Consider the following 18,953-nt stretch of genomic DNA (forward strand, 5'->3'; position numbering starts at 1 on the left):
TTGGCCTTTTCCAACTATTCATTAGGTACAGTGGTTTCTAGAGACAGAAAATAATTTGAATTACCTCATATAATTGAGTGCAAATGGCATCAATGAAGGACACCTGCATGCTGGGTATCTTATCTCTTTTCTCACGATTCATCAGGTCCTAAAGTGAAAGGGTGAATAGATACAGAAAAAGGTAAAGACACAAGGACTCAAAACAGATCCCTGAGGCACACCACAGCATATGTAGTACTTTCGTCCCATATCACACAAAATACAGTATCTCCTAGAGTGACAATACTTACAATCGGTTCGATGTTTAGCTCCCGCCTCTCCTTATCCCCCTGTTCAAAGAATTCAGTGGCCACCAGCTCTGCGATCTGCATTACAGCGAAGAGAAAGACGAGTTATATAAAGAATCTTTAACCCTAAAACAGACGTGTTCATCTGAAAACTCTAAAACTTAACTTACAGGTGGGGAAATGTAACATGACAAAAGGCAAAGGCATGAATATACATGTAGAAAAAAAAAATCCCTTTTACTTCCAATCACATTTTAGTGCAAGAAATAACTGGCAAGGATGATTTTCTTTTTACATCTTTATGTGCGACCAAGGGCTGAAGCCAACTACTGACGTTAAACTATTGAGGTTAAACACGAAGTCTATCAAGGCTTTACTTTTTCAGTGTCTGTCATCGTCTGTATCGAATCCTCTGTTTGTTTTGGATGCAAGGTCCACCTCAGGTTGGTGCCTGACATTTTAGCTATGCAAATCAAAGCGCTGCTCTGTTGTTGTACTTAACCTCGGAAACTCTGGCATATTTGTGGCAGTTTGAATTTCAGTGGATGTATTTTAATGAACTCCCTACAAGGCTGAGCTCGGGAGAAAAGTTGGGACATCATGCCATGGAGACAACAAAATACTTTGTGTCTGGAAACGACTAACAATGTGCTTTGTATTTTAAAGACAGGTACGACTCATGACAGATCGAATGAACAGGCAAAAACAACAGGATGTAGGAAATAGCTAGAAAGGAGGAATGTAATTGAAGGTGCAAGTCAGTATATTGAGCGTAAAGAACAAAGAGAAAACAGATTTAGAAAGTGGGAGAGGTCTGGCAGTGATAGCCACACTAAGTTAATGCTCTCCGTGTGTTTGCAGAGAGGTAAATGAGGTCTGACTGCAGCCTCGGGCTCCAATCAGTATCACTTTGTGCGTACGTGTGTGTTGAAGCAATGTGCAGCTCATTGATTGAGACTGCAATCAAGGCTCAGCACTAAGGATGTGCAGGGAGGGGGGGGGGGGCGACTCAGCCAGAGAGAGAGCTTATTATAGCTGACTAAACCCATCATGAGGCGAGGCTAAGTAACTTTCTTCTTTATTTACTTAACCTCATGTAATTCAAAAATACCAACGTTTTTCTCTGCACGTAACGGAGCGAGTTACCTCCGTGTCAAAATAACTTGGCCGGATCAGACTTCCAACAACAGCAACACAGACCAACTGGATTCCTGAAAGTATTTCTTTTGACACACACTTGCCCCATATGTTCATGATCAGTAAGACCAAGAACTGTTTGGCTCATTGGTCACCGAAAGGAATCTGAATCAAGAGTCGAGACAAGAATCTTGAGAGAGTAGTCCAGTACTCCAATTCTGTTCTCGTACATTTCTCTTAAGATGCAGTAATAATTACATCTTTGCATTAGTAATGTGGCTTGTTCCAAGATTTACTTTGGTGGGAAAAAAAGTTTTTAATGAGACTGTAGGTTTTGGTGTGTCATCCATTTTAAAAGAAGAGGACAGAATCTATACAAAAGAAATCAAAGACAATTACTGTGTCACATGAAAGTGATTATAATTTGATGATTATAGTTTGAATTTCAGAATCTGATGATTAACTGCTACAGGAACAAATGGGAAAACTGGGACAAAGCAATTAAGAAGAAAAAAAAATTGTCAACTTCAAATGTATATGTTAGTACTTCTATGCATAACACATTGCTTATGTAATTTAGTTATTCATCAACTATCCTAATTAAAAACAAATCCATGCCACAGAAACAATGTTCTGTTTATGCAGCAGCTGATGCCTCCTCATTCTAATTCCTGAGAAGCACACAAAGCTCCAGAAAGGATTAATTCATTCATACAGCTAAGAAAAGTACCTTGCTGCAACCTTTCCTTGAATTGTGGCCAATGAGATGCGCAATTTGTTAAACCCTACAAGGAACTTTTCATTTTTGTTGATTTTGGTGCCTCTGTGGACAAAAGAAGTGTTTCCACTGTCTCCTGTCCTACAAACCTCAATCTGGCCAGCATGTGCATTTGTTCTGGAAGGCGTGGAAACATGACAACGTTAAATCTTTGTTTGGTACAGTTCGTACACTAACCCCGTCGTAAATAGCTCCGTCTGACTTGGCCGGCAGTCCGATCCAACCACAGACTTTGAAAATACTTTTTTAGAAAAAGCCAGTTTTGTACCCGATTGTCTCCTTTTCTTATTGTAGGTCACAAAGAGGTAGCAATATTAAAACGAGACCTTGTCAAAACCAGTTAAAAAAAACCTTATAGTTAGTTAAATGAGATCCAGATGGGATTCTAGTGAGGCCCCATTTTCATGTGTGTGCATGTTTACAGCTGTGAATGTTTGTAGTGGTGTCATCTGAGGACAGTTTTCATTAACGAGCGCTCACTTGCCAATGAACACGAAACCGCACATACACACACTTATAGCTGAAGCACTCTCCACTGTGCCCGTGGCTCACAACGAGATGCAGACTAACGAGGGTCACCAGGGAGATGAAAGGACGGGGGACACAGCGCCATGATTGGGTGAGGAGAACGATGAGTGTTTGTGTGTGTGTGAGCAAGCGGAGAGTTATGTAGTAAACTTGAATGGTACTCAGTAGAGTCCATATCTCCGACAAGGCCCAACAGATGAAACCACATTCAATAGATACGGATTTGTGTTCAGATTTGCACCAAATTGCACACACCCAGCTATTTTTCATAAAGATCCAAAAACTATTTTCTGAGAAATCAAGGAAACTGTTGAAAATGATCTCAGAATATTAAAGTCGAAAAGTTAAAAACATGATTCCTTGTGAATGTTATCCCCCTGTAAGGCAACTGTTACACTGCTCTGTTCACCTGAACATAATGGACTGTAGTCTAAACAACCACTCAAAGCCCTTTACACTACAGGTCACACACATTCACACAGCGATGGTACATCAGGGATACTTAAGGTTCGGTATCTTGCCCGAGGACACTTGAGAGAAATGAATTTGGCAGGTAGGCAAGTGAGTTGTTGCAGAACCTTTGTAGGATAATATGATAGATGATAGTAGAAATGAAACTAAAGGTGAAGATGTGACAGATCAACTCTGTGTTCAGAGTGTTTTGCTGGTTTAGACAGCATATGTATGTTTGTATGTGCTTTTTGGTACAGTTAGTTGTAATTTCATACGTAGTTCGTTTAGTCTAAAATGCCCTCAATAGTTTTTGTCTTTATAATTTCATATAATTCTTTAATAAGTTAAACATCGCATATTTAACATGCAACATTTATTTTTAATGAATTTATGATGTACGAATAAATTATCAAGTTGACGACAACAAAACTCATCATTGGGCAGCAAAAGTAAAAGGCCAATAGTTGTGTTCTGTCCATGATCTTCAGGTGACACATCATCATTATTTTCTATCGTGTATGAGGATGAATTTCAGTGTATGGCTTCTGATCAAGGATAAAGAGAAGCTGGTAGAAACCAGGGGGGATGACATGGATAGAAAATTGGACAAAAAGCTGCAGGGAAATAGCACAAACACACACTCTGTGACGGAATACGATTGTCTTTACCCTCTTCTGCACAGGCCACGGCTTGGTGATGGCCGAGATGTCACATGCAGTCATCAGCATTGACCTGAAGGGGGAGACACATTGACACGTACTGATCTTCACAGACCCACACCAAGGAGAGACAGTTAACAAGGACTTTCTGGCTATATTTGGCTGTTTTTTAAGTCATTTAAGTTGAGTTTGATTTATAGTTTAAAACAAAATGAAAATGCTGATTGTTACGTCACTAATACGCCAAAATGTGCTTGTGATGCAATCTAGCAACGTCTAGCGACTTTTGGAGCAGAGTTTCCCTAATTATTTAGCAACACTAGTTTCGTGTCGGAACCTTTTCTTGGAGCCAAGCGCTGCTTTCCAGCGACAGCTCCCACAGCTTATTTAACTTATCCTAAGCTATGTTAACTCTAGTATTGTGTTTAACAGATAGAAATGAGAGTGATATTGCTCTTCTCATCTCATTCTTGGAAAAACAAATGAGCGAACGTCCCAAAATGTTGAACTGCTCCTATAAAATAAAAGCCTCTGCACTGTGCATATGCTGGTGTTTTGACATCCACATGATGTGATTCGGTTTTGAAAGTCTCTGGGTGCGGTCACAAATAAGCGAATATCAAAATAGTCATACTCACCTCAGTAAATCTCTGTGATGTTCGTCCTCCCAAACAAACTGACTGTTCTTAGTGAGCTCAAAGAACTCCCCTCGCCTCCTGACAACACACAATGACACATTCTTAAAAGAACGTAAACACGGAAATTTGAAAAAGAATCAAATTGCTAACAGAATTAATTATTTAAGTGTAATTTAGAGAAGGTGAAGGATGCATTTTTGAGCAAATAAAATTTTTATTAAAGCCCACATTAAAAGTCTGAGCAAGGCAATATGCTTATAATCGCTTCAGCATTTTACTAAAAATTACCTTTAAGATTTTCTTCAAGTTATTGACAACATTGCAGTGTATGTTTTTGTAAGTTTTCCCTTTCTTACTCCAAAATACAGCCACAGGATGATCCCTGAATATATCACATTATTTAGTTTTCCAGAATAACAAAATCGATCCAAGAGACATCAATGAATTTCTGAATTTCAAAGCCCTACAATGACCAGATGAATCCGCTTTGCTTTACTTTTCTGAGCTACCCCCAGTTGGAAATACTAGTCAATAACCTCCCTAACCTTCCCCTGCGCTGCCTAAATGGACTTTTCTTCTTCCACCACCACCCCCCCTCTCCATCCCTCTCCAGTCAGATTTCCATCTGGGCTTGACGTTTGGTACCTACTTCATGTACAGAGCCAGGTCAGTGGCCAGAATAGCCCTCTCGATCATCTTCAGAGTGGCCTTGTACTCGTCCAGGGAGAGGCCGCTTAGGATCTGGTTTCCCTGGAGAGACAGAGAGAAAATACGTGAGCCCAGAAACAGCTCTGCACGTTATTTAATGATTTGCGCACATGAACATTTTACAGTGTTTGTGTAAGACATTATGGAGAGTGAGATAGCAACCCTCTGAGGAGTTAATGTCATGTGCTTGACCGCATCATGCACTGTGATAGACTACCATGCGTTGCTATGACAACGCCAGACAGAAGTTCCTCACACGCCGAAATAAGTCTAACAACTGAATCCAGTCCACATGTCTTGAGTGCTCATGTGCATGTGTGTTGACGCATCATTTCACGTCCCATCCATTTCGAGTGCTTTTCAGAGTGTGTGATTATTAGCCTTGCATGCGACAAGGTCTGCAACAAGGTGTGTGTGTGTGTGTCTGTGTGTTAAACGTGTCAAGCACCAGTGAGGTTAAGTGGTGCTGTGGAGTCGGGAGTGTATGCAGAGTTTGTTTTGAGGCCATAAAGATCAGAGCGGGCTGTAAGTAACTGTATTTTATTGGGCGACCAGAGTGGTAGGCTCAGGCTAGCAGCTGGAAAATGAGCAGAAGAGGCATAATAAATCTGCAGCGAGCGGGCAACAGCATTACGGCCTGTCAGCAGCCAATATCAAGCTATTGCTCTCCTGTGGAGAGAGTGTTGACAACCTGAGGTTGAACTGGTTTGAACTGTGACCCACTTTGAAGACGTTGTTTCTGCCAGATTCGTTTTATGTGACACACACATCACTGATTACATTGTTTACCTAACGGCGTACGCTGTAAGTCCACTGTTGAACGGCTTTTTCAAGATTAACGTCTGTGAACCCCTCACACTACAGAATCTGTTCGGATCAGCTTCAAATGAGCAGAGTCCTCACGATCGTCAGGGCTGAACCGCACCTGAAATCAGGCCAACAGACCTTTAGTGTTCAGCGGAAGAAAAATGCACCATGCGCTTTTCTAGTTTATTCAAGAAATTCTATGTAATATCATAGACTAAAGTGTGTAATGCATCCCATGTGCAATTTTTTAAAACTTTTTATGGTTTATGACTTGTGCACCCAGCAACCAGGGGGGCGTTCCAGATGCTTTGGCTTCACTTTTTGTCATATATCTTCAAACACAGTCTATGGTATGAACTGACCCTTTCAGGCCCCACATACATGATGAAGTGTGTTTTTTACTGAATCCCTCCCTATGTAAAATATGCATCAGCAGCACTGTCTTATCAAAAGCAATAAGCCATGCAAAAAAAAACACAATGTTGAAAAAAGCTGATTCCAAAGAAGATAGAGAATAATAAATGAAATATTAAACTCATATGTTTTTATGAAAATGAAAAAGTAAATGAAAATGGGTAGAAATACAGTAACTAAATCAAATTAATTTTGTTATTAATTCAAATGATATTGACATTATGACGTGTAGTTTAAGTTGCTGTGTATTGTTCTATTTTTATCATTTGAAATCTCTAAGAAGTCTGTGAGGGTTTAGCAGTTTGAATCTAGCTGTGCGTGGATCTCCACTTAGCAAAGACTGAAGTGAACACAAACCAAAAGGTTTGGTTCCACTGACAGCTGGGTTCGGTTCCTGGCAGGAAGGCCTGCAGCTTGGCCCGGCTTTGTGAGCCACACTGTTGGCAGGTGGGAAGCCAGTGAGGGATGTAATTTGGAGACTGGCTGACTTGGCACTGACAGGTTCCCGATGCATAAAAGGCTTCAGTGAGGATAAACATAATACTTATTACATTACACGAAAAAGTTATTGCTTTATATGCTCAACATTTTTATTGCATTATAGGAAGGCTATTAGATTACCATTTTTTATTACTTTCCACATTACATTATAGGCAGTTATTAAATTATCAGTTTCTTCAGTGGTATTTTGGAACTGGCAATGGATTGGCTTCCGCATCAGAGAAGCCATGACAGGCCTTAAACTCAAATCTTTACCATTCGGCGAGAACATCAAATAATTGCTGTTGTATGGACGATTGCAACTCCGAGAGCTATGGTGTTATGAGCTTCGTAAAGTATGAAAAGGGAGATGGATCCTCTTGAATGCGTTTGCCGGGAGCTCAGCTGCTACTCCCTGAATCAGATGCAGCTGCGAAAGCGCAACTCACGTCCTGCGTTGCATAACTGTGATGAGGATCAACTCTGTGTGTGAGGAGACAGTCCGCCGGATGTTTTTTTTTTTATTCGTAGCTTCTGTCTTCCTGCCACTAACGCTCACATCCGAGCTCATGGTGCCAACTCTTCCTTTGCATTTAAATTTCATAGGGGGCAGCAGCACTACATGAGCATGTGCTCTGATCATATTTGTGTCTATCAGAGCGTCTTTGCGGGAAACAGCTGCCTGTGGGGGTTGGCGAGTGCATCTCATGCTGATACCGTAAATGGGCTATAAAGTCAAAACAATGCACAAGAGGAAAGCTCAGCAGAGCTGCAGAGTTGGGTCGTAATTGTCTATGGTACAGTGCCGATGACACTGCACCTTTCACATTACAGAGTCAGCTGGTTCAGTGTCAAAAAACCTGTCCTGTGTGAAACAAATCTGTGGTCCCCCTCAGCTAGGCAGCGCCCTGTGGCATCTTTTAGCTCATTGCTTTGATTTGCTGAGCCACAGTTGGGCTGTTACGGCTCTCATTGACCCCGACGTCAGTATCTGCAGGGAGCAATGCACTAATAAACCCGCTGAACTCAGACAGATGATGTTGAAGCAATCAGCAGCTGAGGAGCCAGATATATTTCTAAGGAGACCAAAGAGGAGCTAAAAGGAGAGTTGAAGTTAAGGCTGTGTATTAATGAGACTAGTGATATGATAAATATAATGATACAGGGATTACGATTCAATACATCGCGATATATATTGTGATACTTTGAACAATATAATGTAATTTTTTAAATCTAATTTTAGGAAAACTGTCATCGCATTCAGAACACAGCACCATGTTTATAAAATACTTAAAGCAGTGGAGTCAAATGGCTTATGATGGATCACAACATCGCTGTCTCCAACAGTTGAAGGTTTAACTATAAGCTATATCAATATAGGGATTTGTGCATCACAATGCATTTATTGCGAAAAAATAAATGTACACCGCTTTACAGCAGGTTTAAGGAGTACTTATACATATAAGGTGTAGAGTAACAACAATAAAATCCACTTCTGTTCATATCACAGCCATCATTAAGCACCTCGTGAAATGTACTGCTCGTTAGACAAAGTTAGAAACCATCTAGGTGTGATTTCGTCTAATTGGAGCATTGAGAAGAATCATGAGTGGACTGAAAGGCTTCCTACACGAGTGTGAGTGCGGGAGTGGGTGCACCTACAGGGCTGTTGAGGATCATGAGGCACTGGTCGAAGTGGTGGTGCTCCATGGTGGAGTGGCAGTAGAGCTGGGCCAGTGGGTGGTCGCTCCTGGACACCACACACACACACACACACACGCAGGAAGTAAGAAACCCACAGAGATGTTAAACTTGGCTCCCACACACACGTATCCATGTACTTATGACTTATATTTGACTCAAGCTGCACCTCTGTATGTAGGAGTTGTTGACTCCTCTGTGGTCCAGGTCGTGGCTGAGAGTTGCAATCATCAGAGCCAAGACCTCCAGATCACTCAGGTTATTCTGTCAGGAGATGGGTGGAGGTGGATGAAGAGAAGGGAGGTCAACAAGACGTATAGAACAGAGGTAAAAAAACAAGAAGAACACATTAGCTACATCCACATGACAGCTTTTACACCACAACCGATGCTGGGCTAAGGCTCCAGCGTGGCAGACACTGAAACATTTAACCGCCCATAACAGGTCTTTAGCTATTAATCACGTAAAGGCAACATATTCCAAAACACACTACCACATTGCTTTATTTATTTTTTCTTGTCGTTTCATGGTAGTGTCATAGACTGTATATAAAGATGAACCTCCTCCCTCTATGCAGAGATTAAGCCAAAATATCCTGGTTACAATCGCTTGCCGGGCTCAATCATCCCGCAAGATGCCGGATTAACTAAATTTCAATATACTCGTGTGTTTGAGAATATCAATTATATGCTTTGGAAATTGGTTTGTCCTTCAGAACAAGGATAGTAATCTAGATAAAGATAATTATAGAACAAATTGCCTGTCTGTCAGAACTCAATCCATTCAATGATCCGATGGCTGAGGGCTGCACTGACCTGCAAGCGTCCTGACTTGAGGAGGGCGAACATGGACTGGGCTGTGTTGAAGGCGTGCCTCCAGTTGTGATAGGCCACATTCTTCCTGTAGTTCTTCTTCACACTCAGAACCCACTGGCATAGACTCTGCAGAAGAGACAACGTGCACCAAGATCTATTGAACCCTCGCTAGACATTTTCATCCTCATCTCCTCCGACCCATGTCTCCCTCTCTCAGTCCGTCGTGGATGTTAGTTTGAGTTAATCATGAGTTTGTGCTTGCTTAATCATGCTCAGATTTGTTTTGTAAAATGACAACTATATCTATAATCCATAAAATGGGGTCATTACATAAGAATTATGGTGTTAATCCAGTTTTTCTTAATTAATTAATGTATGAACTCCCCTACACCTCTGTATATATTGATACATGCTGCATAAAGATAAATGAAAGTCATAAATAAGATGCATTTATTGATTTTTGTTTAGCGGAGTGACATGTACCATACAGAGGGGAGGAAAAAAGGAATGCGATGAGCAAAGAGTCCGGATGTTTGTCCCCTCTGAAAGTGAAGACTCAGCACACACTCAGCAAATCAATGCTCTGTGCTGCTACACTACATGTTCACTGTGAACACGCAGTGAGTAAAGCTCCTAAAAACTCCAACCATCACTCAGCAAACCCCTCAAGCAATTAATATTCAGTTCATTTTCTCCACAGGGATGATTACACACTGAGCTGAGATAATAAGACGATAAAACAACGAATAGGTAACGGAATAATAAGGATGTGATGCTCCGGGGTGGTCAGTGTGTCAGCTCCCGGTGTGAACGTCAAAGTGACAGGCCGCGCTGCTGGAGGGACCTAATCACCTCCAATCAAAGCCTCTCTTTATGAGGCCTCTCTCCGCAGGCACTCCGGAGGTCAGCCACCAACATACAAGGACCTCTTCACATGGAGTGCGCCGCAGATGCGAGCCAAACCCACCAGCGAGCGGGCGGTGCTGGCGCCGAGCGGGACCCAGATGAGCAGAGTGGTGGGTCTGACAGCCGGTGGTAATGGAGGGAAGAGTTTGTGATGTTTGTGTGTGTGTGTGTGTGTGTGTGGTCTCAGGGGCTCTCTCTTAAGAATGCAGGCAAATACACAAATATTAACTCAGTTGTAAATGCAGTCGAATTCAGTTTAACACAAACACACTCACAGTCACACACAGTTGTGTTGTAATGGTCTAATGCTGCTGACAATGTGGAGCAGATTGTTTTCTGGCATCAATACAATGAGGATCTGCTCTTGGCTTTTTCCATGACGTACTGAGAACCACAACAAATTCATGTCAGTGTTTTTGAGCTGTTGTTACTTTTGTGGTGCTGATGTTGCCATTGTATCCTATAATACCAAAGTCTTGAGGACTGTGTTATAATGTAACGCAGGCTTGGTCTCCATTTATACATTTGGTTTGGAGAAATAACCTGTGCTCATCTTTGGATTTTCAAATTTAATGACCAGTATAAAACAATATATATATATATTGTTTTATACGACGTCACTGTGACCTTTACCTTTGACTGAAATCTTATTGGTATATTTTTGCGCCCAAAAACCACAGGTCAAAACCTCAAGCTACATTTGAGATATCATGTTCAAGAGGTCAAAAACATGTTTTCCAAGGTCCCCATGACCTCAACCTTTGACCTTTAAGTATTTAATCCATCCATCTTTAAGTAAACATTCCCTAAAGGCATTCTTGAGATGCCCCGTTCACAAGAATGTAACGTACATCACATTATATAGGCAAACTGACAATCCCTAAAAAATAATGCCTCTGGCCACTGGCCGTCGCAGGAAATTAAAATTGTGCAGCTGTTGATTAGAAAACTGTAGCGCGCTCGAAAAAATCTTTTTCAGAACATGCAAAAGGAAACAGATTTCATGAGCTGTTACAAAGATTGACCGGTTGATATAAAACGTTGGAGTGAAAAGAGTTTCTCTGGACTTAATCTCAGTCTGGCGGTAGAAACGCAGCTAATGACTGTTTTTCACATAAACCCAGTGTGTGTCTGAATGTATTTTCTTTCATAAAGCTATTTTACTATGATTTTTCTTTCCCTTGTCCTGTGCTGATGTGAAAGATCCCTTCAAAGCCAAATAGCAATTTAAAAAGGAAACATTGGCCATTCCAGTGTACACAGATACTATTGTAGACCAATTATTGTTATTAGACTATTATTACCATTACAAATATGCCTAAAACTTAAATCTTGTGGCCCCCAGTGGCTACAGAGATGATTACACCCAACAGGGCCATTTCACTTGATGGATGGATGAACAACAAATTGATAATAATGCTCCTCTAACACACTGACAAACACTTGTTTGTAGTGCGGCCTGCTGTTATTAAAATGTGAAGTGTTTATTTACTGTGGAGAATGGATTCCCTCAGTCGATGTAACTGCAACCTGTTTATTAAACTGTGACATTTCAATTTCCGGTTTATCTCATTTACAAGTGGAAGTCTTGGCCCAGAGGAGGTGTCATGTCATATGCCAAGAAACGTCCCACACATTCTCTGCAGAGAAATTCCATTTAAAATATAATTCTGTGTGTCAAAGTGTTGGATGGACAGATGAACAGAAACAACGTGAAGATGAAATTAAGTGTCAGATGCTTCAGGAGGGTCAACTATAATCTACTTTACTATCACCCGAGGCCAGTTCTCACCGTGTACTTCATCTGGAAGTTCTGGACCAGGTTGAGGTCAACAAACATGCGGATGGTACCCAACGTGGTTTCGGTGTCCGACAAGTCGAAGTCGCTGAAGCTGAAGTCCAGAAGACGCAGCGACTGGGCAGACGGGATTGTGGCTACCTTTAAAACACAAACAACACACGTTTATGAGCTTGGGGAAATGCAGAGAGGCGGCAGATACAGTGAAATACGCACACAAATATCAAAGTGTGTCATCTGCGTCGGTTTTCATCTATGGATGCAACTGCCCCTTTCCACAGCGCTCTGGATACGTTAATAGCGAATTGAAAATGCCATACTGACAGTTGTTTGTATGTGGACTTTATTTTCCACTTTTTTTTTTGTATACTTGTAGCTACAGGCTGAGACAGCAGCCGCCTCGTCTCTATCACATGTGTCACCTGCAGGCGATTCATCGAGGAAGACAGAGAGGCCTGATAGTCATTGATAGACGTTGGGTCTCCACTCTCTCACTGTACAAAAATGAAGTATCTTGGTTATGGGCGTTGCCATCTTGCGCTGGTGATGTAATTTGGAGCCAGTCTGCACAGTAGTGGTGATCGTGGTGTGGAGCCTCAGTGTCGAGGTCCAACTCGACCAATCACAAATCAGTCTCAGCTGTGATGACCTTTCACCCCATTTCTATAACGTCGAATAACTAAAACAGAACTTGTCGGAAACATGACGAAAATAGGGAACATGGATGAGGCAGGGTTCGTGACCTATATCACAGCCAGCCACCAGGGGGCAATCAAGATATATTGGCCTCACTTTCGGGGAGCTATTTTGTCATCCATATTGATATACAGTCTATGATTCAGACCATTTGTCCAATCAGACGACGTCTAAGCATGATAAATCACCATCATTCATTTGGATTGATTTTCTATATTCTTTAATTTGACAAAAGAAATGACAAAAGTGACATCTAATCTTTAACTGCCGATTAAAAAGGGTTTTCGGTTCACAATTTATCACGCATACTGTACGTCGCAGTCTCCTGGGCAGAATATACCCCAAAAAAAAAATCAAGCCTGTGCCCTAGATACCAAGTGACGCATCCTCCCAGGAGCACCTGAGGGAGGCCACTTAATCAGGTTAGGCTGTTAGTTCAGCCACTTCGCCACAGGAGGAGAACAGAGCACGACCCGCTGATTGGGTCACATGGTGTCTTCTTGAGGAAGCTGGGCTGCTCTGATTTGCTCGTATTTGGAGAGCTGCCTCAGTCAGCAAATCGGTGACATGCAGTACATGCGAACGAGCGAATGAACAAAATCAGTACACAGACTGACAGCAGGCAGCCACTGGAGCCGTTTCTTCAAACAAGAATCTGGGCACTCCCTCAAATATGTAAACTCATACATGGCAAATATAGCTGCATCTATTGCACTCCTGGAAGAGGGATCCCTCACATGTGGCTCTCTCTGAGATCTCTACGTTTTTTGGTAGTTTTTTCTTACTCTTGTTGAAGGTTAAGAACAGAGGATGTCACACCTTGTTAAGCCCTATGAGACAAATTGTGACATCAGATTGTAATATGATTATAAGGATAATTTTCACTTAGAATTTCATGTACGTCTGGTTATAGAGGTGTTGCGATATATACTGGTATTGACAATAACTGTCAAAAGACAAAAGCTGCATCACACAAACCCAGAATTCTCTGTGAGCAGGTGTGCCGATAATGATTCTATCATAGCTCCTGCACATTATACCCAGGTGCCATCCTTCTCCAACACCAGAGAGAGGTGTGAACATGTCTCATGTGGAGAGCCCCCTGTCGTGTGCTGCATGTGTGAAATGTCCGGATCTTATTCTCTGGGTATTGTCCAGGGTTCATGTGTGAGAAACTGATTAAAAGACATATATATTCTGAAGCTTCTACCTTCAACCCTGAACAATCCTTGTACAAGTAAATACAGCTGAACTCACAGCAGCGCCATTGTCTTATGTGTCAGACGACGTCATGGCTGTAGAATAAAAATGTTATCAGAGCACAGCATCAGCTTGGAAATGGCTCTAAAGTGACTACATAAGTAATACATGTCGTATTAATGGACAAAAGTCATTGGAGAGTCAGTGGTTCGATTCCTGGCTCATTCCTGCTGTCAAACACTGTGTTCAAACTCAGGGGCCGCCTTCTTCTGAGGTTACTACATGACGGTTACTCAAAGAAAATGAGATGGTTACTACTGGTAACCTTACTTTCCTTACTGCTGTCGCCGAGCAAAAAAGCTGCAGTTCCAAGACAACAAAATTATTATTTTTGAACATGCAATGAATGCTGGGATAGGTTGGGACAGAATACAGGAAATGACCTGGACTTATACAGAGCTTCTTGATGACCGTTCTTTATAGAACAGACTTTGCCATTCACACTCATTCATACAGTGCATCTATGTGCAGTACTTTCTCTATGGGAGCAGCCAGCCTCATCTGCTGCCCCTGAATTACGACACAGCTTATGTGTGAATGTGGAGTAAAGTGGGACTTTATTAAAGTGCTGAATATTTAAACACAGAGAGGCGCAGAGGCATATACAGATCTGAAACAGACACAATGTAGGCTCCAGCCATATACCAGGTTTGATACCACATATATACATGATTACATGCAAAAAGTTTTAAAGTGTGGAGCAGTCAAACCTGTCGAGATGTCTGAACAGCAATTATATAATGAATCATTCAAAGAGCTAAAATAACCATTAACAATTTCTCTGCTCGGCAGCCGCGGCATCACAGAGCTGCCGCCTCTGTGTTATTACCGCAATGTCTCCACAGTCATTCTGCTGCCGTGCCTCTGCCAGCTGCAGCTCCTTTTATAACTACACAGCAAAGTGTTTTTGCCTGAAGAGGCTTTGAAAGCGAAACAAAACAACACCTACGACAGGTGGCCTCTAAACCCAGAGCACAAATCCAGCACTGTCCGGCGTCTCTCTTCAAAACCCTGCACACATCATCGGTGAAATACGTGATGAGTGTCTTTTCTTATCTGCGACACGAACCGACGCAGTGTCGCTTGATTTTTAAACCACGGCGACAGCAGCAATTTAAAATCGGTTCGTGCACTCTCTTTGACATAATCAACGTGACCTGTGGATGTTTTTAAAAATGTCTGGTTTTCAGAAACACTTTTCTCCCTGAATTGTTATTGTCTGACATTTCTTTTGCTTGCTGCTTTATATTCTGAATATTTGTTCAAATCTGTATTCTGAAAAGCTGTTTTGTTATTTTTTTCCAAAATGTTGCACCACCACTTTTTCACCTCTAATAGAACATTTCTAAAAATTATTACGACAAGGGCGTATTTTAAAAATCCATCATCTCAAACTTTGTGGAATAATAAGTGACTCGACAACAAACATGGATACTTCAGGTCGACCACAGTCCATTGTTATTATACATATTGAAAGTGCATTATGTTCTATACAAGCCAACAATTTTCCGCCAAAAATGTGCTTGTCAAGGTCACAGACATATAGAGTTGCTATACCGATGCTGTCTTGCTGATTCAGCGGTGTGGTGTTCCGTTACATGACTGCTTCCTCTGACCCGAAGGACAACATCTGCATGTGTCTGTGTTCATGCATGTATCTTTTGTTAAATTAATGGATTTTTATTTACCGCTGTTACCTGCAGTTCACGCGTCTCTTCCTCTGTGGCGGAGGCGTGATACGACAGAACCTGGAACACATATAAAAACACACGAGGTCAGCAAACGTACTGTACACTTCTCTACAGATCAACTTTCCTCGTTGTTGTGACCTACACTTTGTATCAGGGCCACGAGAAAAAGTTGCAATATTACCAGAGTTTAGTCAGAATATTATGAGAATAAAGTCATTTATTCTTAAGTTAGCAGCATTGCACAAAAACGATTTCCACGAAAACCTGGTGGAAGGATGTTGTATGGGTCGGGGAAGAACCCATACAATTTATGTGCGGATCTGGATTCATTTTTTTCACTTTCTTTAAAGGATCAGTGTGTAGAATTTACATCTAGTTGCATGTTGCAGCTGAACACCCCTCACCTCACCCTCCCCTTCCAAACATGAAGGAGAACCTGTGAGAGCCTAAACTCAAAAGATGTTTAATGAGAGATGTTGATCAAAAGATGCTGTAATTCATACAATTTAGTTGATCACGCACAAGTAAAAACATCACTAGGATTATTTTATATTTAATTTCTGCCAATTTCACCCAAATCCTACACATGTTCCTGTTCTGTGTCTCTGTTTTTCCTCTTGTCTCTCCTCTAGCTCCACCCTGATTAACCGATCAGTCATCAATGAGCTGCACCTGGCCAGTGAATTAGAGGTTCTTCAAAAACTCCTGTGTCCGGATCCGAAGATAAGCTTCCAGTGAGATGACTGCGGCTTCTGCACGGCCAATGTATGTATTGTTTCATTTGATTTTAATGAATCCTATGGTTCGGCTGCTTTAAAGGCTTTCTGATGTCGATTCATGTCAGTGGTGGTCAGTTATCTTACATGTTGTTCACCCCATAGAGCCACGTAATCGTCAAACATATCAGTCATCTCCAAAATATGAAGACAACTTTTTCTGTTCACTGTCAACAGCATTTATTTATTTTTACTCAACTGTTTCAGGCTGTGTGAAACGTATTGTCTTCTTAATGGTGGCATACTGCACTTCAAATCTTAACAGAAGTCAAAAATATTCATGTGAAAATTGTCACTTAATATCGAAAGTAACCAACTTCTAAGGAGTTGTGGAGTTCGCGTGTTGACTATGTGGGTTTTCTGCAAGTACTCCCTCCCACAGTCCAAAGACGTGCAGGTTCAGTTCATTTAGAAAGTGACTTTGAATGATTGTTCATCTCTGTATGTCAGTGATAGTGTGTCGGCCTGTTCAGGGTTGGATGTCAGCTGGGCGAGAGGTATCACAGCTCTCTAACTATTGCTATGTGGATGCATGGATGGCACAGATGATAGCATCATGTGCACACAAGTTGTTATAGTCCCTGGCAAGATAAGTGTATGTTTTTGTGGGAATTAAGGGGCTGTACTGTTACTTTTATTGTCTACTTTATCATATTTATTAGAACATGGCGACCTGAATTTTCTCCATGTCGCACACTAGTACTAATGATGCATGAATAACAATATAGCATGATTTGTCACTGCCTGTCATTTAAATATACTTTCAAAACTATCCATGTGGAGGCTGCTGTGTTATCAAAGACTCCCCGCAGTGGCAGTGATCTTGGTTTCTTAGCTTTGGTCTAAAAAGCAAATTTGGCCCAGTTTCTTCAAAGCTATATTTGTTGCTACTTCGACATCTTGTGACAAGAATGTATTTTCAATGGTGGGTGTCTCTGATCATTTATGAGCTTCACTTTGGAATCGCGATCAAAGTGATCATTAAAGCTGTTTTTGAAGCACTGAGGCGATGCTCTATACCTTCTGCGTTCTAACTGGTTAGCACGGAGCTACTGTTCAACTGTCCAGCTGTGTAGGCGACTTTCCATCATTAAAGTCAGGATGAAAAGAAGAGGTACAGAACAACGCCTCTGACCAGTGCGAGCGAGTTGAACTAGGGAAAGTGGCGGAGGAGGCGGGTGTCAGCTGCAGCCGAGAGGAGAAGTCACCTCCGACACCCTGAAGCTGACAGCTGCGACACAGAGAACACGCACTGGGAACAGCAAGAGTGTACGATGTGTATGCATTTGTCTGACTGAGAGGGAGGGTGCATGCAAAATGAGCACGGGGGTGTTAATAGTGGATGGTGGTCGTGTGTGTGTGTGTTAGTGTGCTCAGTCATAATGAATTTGTGGCTGTCGCACACAGTGAGGCAAGGAAGTGTCAAGAAGCAGCTAAAAAAAATCTGTCTGCCTCGCCTCATCACTGTCACTCACACGCCCACAAATAGCTCCATCAGAGATGCTCCCACACACACGCTATATTTTTCTATACTTCTATACTTGTCAGGACGCTCACTACATCACCAAGGCACATCTACACATCTAATCCTGCACTTTGCCTTAATTATAATACAACATTTATAATAACAATGACCATAAAGCCTCTTTTATTTTGAAAAATGTTCTCATTGTTGAGAAATTGAAATTCAACAACAGCATAAACTTGAAATATTTTTTGGTTTCAGTCTCTGTTATGTTAATTTTCAGTTGCATGACTACAACAACCTCAATACAATATTTTATTACTTGTTATCTTTGACTTACTACCTTTCTGTCTACATTAGGTCTCACTCATAAACAGACTGAGGAGACACTGTGCTTATGTAGAAACAATCGAATGGAAAAATATTTGAAACTGCAAAATACAAGATAGGAAATGTGTATTATGTTCGCGTGTGATGCTGACCTCCAGTGTGACCTCCTGCTTTGCCATGGCTCTCTCCACGGTTTCGTACATCTGTGTGTTCTGGATGCCCAGACCACAGAAGATGGCGAAGGCCTCCAGGAACTGCTCGTCGTTCCTGTTGAAGGCCTTCACGCTGCCCGACGCTTCATCCATCTTGTTCGCCAATTGACATACACCTACACGGACACAGAAGAACATGCGTGGGTCCGTCTAGTTGCCAGCCCCGTCTTGGTCCACTATTCATAGGTTTCGTTGGACCGGAGATCCCAATAAAACCAATAGTATGTTAATTTGGAGCCAGGTAGTATTTTTAGCTGCAAGCTGTACATATTTCCAAGAAATACTTGACTTTGTCTGATATGAATGGGTGTAAAATGTGCTAGATTTGGGCAAACATCCTGAGCATTATGAATCTGTTTCAGAAAAGCAGAGGCTGAGGGGATTAAAGGTCGTGATTTCAGTTTACGGGCTCTG

General features: G+C 41.6%; 1 protein-coding gene across 5 annotated transcripts in view; it reads right to left on the reverse strand.

Moving 5' to 3' along the window:
• The window catches only part of pde5ab (phosphodiesterase 5A, cGMP-specific, b), a 73,998-nt gene that overhangs the window by 3,990 nt on the left and 51,055 nt on the right, over nt 1-18,953 (reverse strand). For 4 of the 5 annotated variants that reach the window (XM_069518315.1, XM_069518316.1, XM_069518314.1 and 1 more), the window contains exons 11-21: nt 18,480-18,655; nt 15,754-15,813; nt 12,104-12,250; nt 9,406-9,531; nt 8,760-8,854; nt 8,552-8,639; nt 5,130-5,230; nt 4,481-4,558; nt 3,852-3,915; nt 291-365; nt 65-148 (exon numbers count right to left, since the gene is read on the reverse strand). In XM_069518315.1, the coding sequence (XP_069374416.1) occupies nt 65-148; nt 291-365; nt 3,852-3,915; nt 4,481-4,558; nt 5,130-5,230; nt 8,552-8,639; nt 8,760-8,854; nt 9,406-9,531; nt 12,104-12,250; nt 15,754-15,813; nt 18,480-18,655 (1,094 nt within the window). The remainder of the gene's footprint in view (nt 1-64; nt 149-290; nt 366-3,851; nt 3,916-4,480; nt 4,559-5,129; nt 5,231-8,551; nt 8,640-8,759; nt 8,855-9,405; nt 9,532-12,103; nt 12,251-15,753; nt 15,814-18,479; nt 18,656-18,953) is intronic. The other variant, XM_020100085.2, reaches the window with a different exon arrangement.

Source organism: Paralichthys olivaceus, chromosome 22 (genome assembly GCF_024713975.1).
Source record: "Paralichthys olivaceus isolate ysfri-2021 chromosome 22, ASM2471397v2, whole genome shotgun sequence".
Taxonomy (NCBI): domain Eukaryota; kingdom Metazoa; phylum Chordata; class Actinopteri; order Pleuronectiformes; family Paralichthyidae; genus Paralichthys; species Paralichthys olivaceus.